General features: G+C 41.1%; 1 protein-coding gene across 1 annotated transcript in view; it reads right to left on the bottom strand.

Annotated features, from left to right (window-relative positions):
• The window catches only part of DYNC2H1 (dynein cytoplasmic 2 heavy chain 1), a 601,360-nt gene that overhangs the window by 304,705 nt on the left and 291,120 nt on the right, over nt 1-5,535 (bottom strand). Inside the window, exon 80 of the mRNA XM_019524237.1 lies at nt 1,576-1,651. Within this exon, the coding sequence (XP_019379782.1) occupies nt 1,576-1,651 (76 nt within the window). The remainder of the gene's footprint in view (nt 1-1,575; nt 1,652-5,535) is intronic.

Genomic DNA, 5,535 nt, shown 5'->3' with positions numbered 1-5,535 from the left:
GCCCTCCTCTGGACCCTCTCCATGTTGTCCACATCCCTCTTGAAATGGGGCGCACAGAACTGGACACAATACTCCAGCTGTGGCCTGACCAGTGTCGCGTAGAGGGGGAGGATCACCTCCTTGGCTCTACTCGAGATGCACCTGTGGATGCACGACAAGGTCCGGTTAGCCCTGCCAACCATGACCTCGCATTGTCGGCCCATGTTCATCTTGGAGTCAATAATGACTCGAAGATCTCTTTCTGCCTCCGTGCTCTCAAGTAGGGAGTTCCCCATTGTGTAAGTGTGCTGCTTAATTTTTATTATTTACAAAAGTTATTTTACCCAATGATAAGAGCCTAAGCTAACTTCTTTTAAATGCAATTAAAAGTCAGACATATTAAAGAAGTTGTGAGGAACTTTCTACATAGATGTGTTCATCAACCACATTCATTTGGAGAACAAAAAGCACTATTTGACTTGGAGCCATTATTAATTTGCATCCTTTTAACATCCTGCTTAGTACTTCACAACTATAAAGCTTCAGGCTGCAGTCCTATCACACCTCACAAAATAACTGGGATGATTGAGCGAATAACTTACCAGAAGGAGACTGTTAATGGAGATGCCATCTTCAGATGAAATATAAGAAGCTAAGATCTTTTGTGATCATACAGATCACATAACATGGTATATAAAATTAATGTTGTTTCTATTGATGTCCTTGCTAATTCAAACAGTTACACTTTATTTATGTATAGCTTACAGTGTTGAGTAAAATATATGTTGTCTCTTACTCCCCATCATACTTCTCAAAAACTACGAAAACAGCTAAAATGTTGTGATTTGTATTGTGGATGAATGGATTACTTGATTCAGTATTAAACTCAAGCTGTTTCTGTTCATTATCAACATTTCAAACACTGCAATGATCTCTTCTGGGAAAAGCCATCTTCACTACAACTGTTATGCCCAGAAGCTCGAGGAAGGCTCAAGTGTCAGGATATTTGTGCACAGCTCCAAGATGACCCTGGTCTGCATAGACTGGAGATGGCTGGGCCCATTTCCTTGGAGCTGGAATAGGGTGTCAAACCCTGAAAAATGATTGGAAGGAGGATGGGACGGGGGGTCAAAGTGGGGGCATTCTCTCAGTTCCAACCACCCTGGGTATCCAGGATGGTTTGTAGCTATCAAGTGGCTTCAGGCTGTGTTTGACAGCCCTGGTGGCTACTCAAGGTCCCAGGGCAAGAGCTGGGCCTGCATGCAGGTGGGGGAGCAAAGAAGCAGTTCCTTATCAGCCTCTGGCTAAAGAGCTTGCCTTAAGGTGATTTTTTTGCTTTCCAGACAGAGGGTTAGAATGCCTCAAGCTCTCCCACCTCACCACATTTTCTAGTGCTACAAATTTCCTGGAAATTGCTGGAACTGAATGCCTGTCCATGGCCAGAACTATCATCCTCCAGTCAGCTTTCATCAAAATAAGTGCTTTTAGAGACAATCTACACTTTGCTAACTTTACTGAGATCTAAAATTAAAGAAACCCAGAAAATGATGAGCTGGGATAGAGAAAGGAGTTGGTTAACTTGCAGGAGTGACTTACCGTCAAAGAGCCTGTCAATAATTTCATACCCTGCACGGAGATCAGATAAAGAAAATTCATAAAACTTGGTCCAACCCTGACATAAAATAAACAAAACAAACACAGTTAATTAGTCAGGCATCAGTAAATATTTAATGAAATGAAAAAGCATACAAAAACAACTGCTTGTACAGTATGTATACGGTTTAAGACCAAGAAAAAAAGAACTATTTCATTTATAAACCGATGTCCAGATATACACAAACAGGAATGCAGAAAGGAAGCATGACAGAAGCATCTCTATCAAGACATTTACTTAGTTCTATGAAATAAATTCCATCACGTTTATGTTTGTCTGAGTAGAACTGACATCATTTCCCACTATAGAAATAAATATATTTTTAATTCTATGATATTCTGAAAAGCTACTGGAAAATTATTTATGTAAACATGAGACTCGGCCCTCCCTAACAGTGCTTATTGCACCTCTTGTTGACAACTATTACTAGACAGTTCACTGGCTCACTCCCTTACTCTTGATGGCCTTCTGAATTTTAGTTCCCTTCGGGATTTTAATAAGCAGGTCTGGTTTTCAAACCACTGCCCACACCATATGTTGATCATTCTCCTCTGCCTTTTAAGTAACCTCTATACTAAGGAAAAATTATGGGAAAAGCAATGACTACATACTTATATTAAGTAGTAAATCAAATCCCATCATGCTTTTATTTCTGCTAAAATGGCCCCAAACTCTAAGACTGTTTGGAGCCAGGAAGAAAACATACCAAAAAGACAGATTTATGAGTAAGATTTTTATTGATGCCCACCACACATACATGGCCTGCCAGGAACTTGTTAAGACAGAATATCTGCAGTGTTGCTAAATTCAAAAATAGATCAGAAACTGGAAGAAACTAAGCTGCATAATATTGATAAATTATATGGAAATTTCTGTAATACATATGATGAAATACCTTGGTGACTTGCTGTAAACATAGATATTAAATACAGGGATACTGCATAGATTTGTTGAGTTTGCTCAATAAATTGCTGAAACCCACTGCAACAGACCCAACACTGGATAACCAATAGACCCAAACAAAACAAAAGGACAAAAAAAAAAAAGGAACAGGAGTACTAAAACACAGTATAAGGATATGTCACTGCTCTTTGATCATGCTCTTATTCATCACGATTCATTACTTAACTGACCAGTTTGGTCTTCGGAACACTTTTCTCTAACATATAGTGAATAATATATACAAACAAAAAGGTATGGTATATCTATTAAAAGGGAAAAATAATAGCTGACTTATAGAACTCAAAACAAGAGTTAATGGGGTCCAGCAACAAATGGGGGGATTTATTCTCAGATCAAGGCTGTTAGAAAGTTTGAGGCAGAAGGCATGTTCCCTCTCACATCTTTACACCATGGCTCCTAATTTTTAGCTATCCAATGGCCCATTTCAACAAAGTACATGGAAGAAAACCCCACCCAGACTATTTTATAATTTAGCAAATAGGATGCTTGCCTAGAAAGTAAAGAGGTTAGGGTATGAATCCCCAAAGGCTAAGACAGATCTAAAATCACAAGTTTCCAATTTGCTGGCTCTGTTCTAACCACCAAATTACAGCACTACAGAAAAGATGGGTACCATCACCATCAACAGCCTACCCTCAGAAGCAGGACTGTGTGTTCTGGATCAGAAGAAATCTTATGATCTCCAAACAGCAGCGGCACATATTTGTAAGTAACTTAAGTACAAGTGGAAATGTTGATTAAAATAGATTATTCAAATCAAGAATTTTCTCTTGATGATTTAAGTCAATATTTTAAATTGTCTCTATTTAAAACCAAGCGTCCCTGAGGCTTTGCAGCAGTACCACCAAACACTATTGAGATTAGGATCAATCCCTTTAGCTTCCCATTTTTGGCCTTGGTTTAAACACTCAAACTTCGCTGCCTCTGTCAGAGGAAAATTAAAGTTGCACATCATGTTTAAATAGTCATGACTCAAAAATAAGTCAAATGCAGGGCAGATTCCTTGTTATAAAGAGCCCACGCACCACAAACCTCTGCTTTCTTCACCATGGATCCAGTTGGCGAAAGAAAGAAAGAAAAAAAGAAAGAAAGACTTTGACTTTTTAATTACTTTATTCAGGGGTTCAGGTATACAAAAACGGTGGCCGCTTACAAAGCAAAAACACAAACAAATTACTACCAAACCAAACCACCCCACCAAACCAAACCAAACCAAACCAAACCAAACCACCCCACCAAACCAAACCAAGAATACCATATCATTGCATCCAACACATCACACCGTGACAGACACCTTCGCTACATTTCACGTCGTGTCTTGCATGCTAATTATGTGGTCAGAGTGCTGGCCACATGGTCATAACTATATAGATAAACAATTCATACCCTGCTCCATCCCATCATACACGTAACAAAACCTTCAACTTCCCACACAAAAAGAAAGCAAAAAAGCAGCCGGGTGAGGGCCCAGGACGCGGCACAAGCCGGAAGTCGTAGTTCGACACCAAGCCAGCCCGGTTGCCAAGAAAGAAAGAAATGCGTACTGGGGTTCTACTGAGGGACTTTCAGTACAGTACTTAAGATTAATCATGTAAATAATCCCATCCTCCTTTTTATCAATGATTAGTGAGATAGTAACCTTCCCCTCTCCTTTCTTAGAATTAAAGTAAAAGCTGCGTTATTCGGCACTTTACAAGCTGGCACGATCTATTAACTAGCATGCCAGCTTGTAAGGTAAAAGTGAAACCGAAAGTGCCCACTGTGGCACTTCTGGTTTCGCTGAGCCCCCATGGCCCAGGGTAAAGCAGCCTGTGCTGCCAAGCCTCCACAATAACAATTCTTTTCTCCTTTCGCTTCTGCCCCCATCCCTGTCCCTCGCAGCAGGAGCGGCAGTGACACGGAAGGAGAGGCAGCGATGCACTGGACACGGCAGGAGAAGTGGCCCCTCAGGTAACCGGCATATTTTGTTATCTGGCACCCCCGATTCCCCATGGGTGCCAGATAACAAAGCTTTTGCTGTATTCCTTCCTTTTCAAAGTCTCCACCAAGACCAGAACAGCTATCCATCCCACCCCTAATAATTTACAGCTCTCAGTTAGTCTTTAATTCCCTTTTAGGGAGTGCATTTTTCTTATGACAGACAGGCAAAGTTCATTGGGTAAATGTAATATATTTTATTAGACCAAATAAATAGTTGGAAAAAATTGTTCTTTGCACACTCAGGTACAAATACCCTTCCTCAGGCATAGTGAGAGTGGGTGTTTTGTGTTCTCCTGGATGGAATAGAAGTCAATATGCAAAATGCAGGTCTGTCAAAATGCAAATGCATGGCAGTGAGGATCAGAGGCTGTGGGAGGTAGGTGGTGGGGGAAGGGGAATGTTGACCTGGTGACAGAATGTAGCTGGTAAAAGGTAGAGAGATCACCTAGGGCTATCAAATGGCAGGCAGGTCATAATGTGCCATAAATCCAATGTCTATATTGAATTCATGATTTTTTGTATCTGGTAGATTTATGAAGTGAAGTTTCATAGATTTCATAGACATTAGGGCTGGAAGGGACCTCGGAAGATTATCGAGTCCAGCCCCCCCACCCAAAGGGCAGGAAGTCAGCTGGGGTCATAGGATCCCAGCAAGATAAGCATCCAATTTGCTCTTGAAGGTGTTCAATGTAGGTGCTTGAACCACCTCCGATGGCAGACTGTTCCAGAAATGCTTATGTCCAGCCTGAAATGGTCTCTCAGTAGTTTATAACCATTCAACCTCGTCATCCCTTTGGGCGCTCTGGTGAACAAACGTTCCCCCAGATACTGGTGGTCACCCCTGATAAACTTATAGGTTGCCATCAGATCACCCCTGAGCCTGCGCTTTTCCAAGCTAAAGAGCTCTATGGCTCTCAGCCTGTCATCATAAGGTCTGTTTTCCTGACCTCTGATCATGC

Source organism: Gavialis gangeticus, unplaced genomic scaffold (genome assembly GCF_001723915.1).
Source record: "Gavialis gangeticus isolate Ggan-Ray unplaced genomic scaffold, GavGan_comp1, whole genome shotgun sequence".
Classification (NCBI taxonomy): Eukaryota; Metazoa; Chordata; order Crocodylia; family Gavialidae; genus Gavialis; species Gavialis gangeticus.
This window is presented reverse-complemented; position numbering and strand designations above follow the sequence as displayed.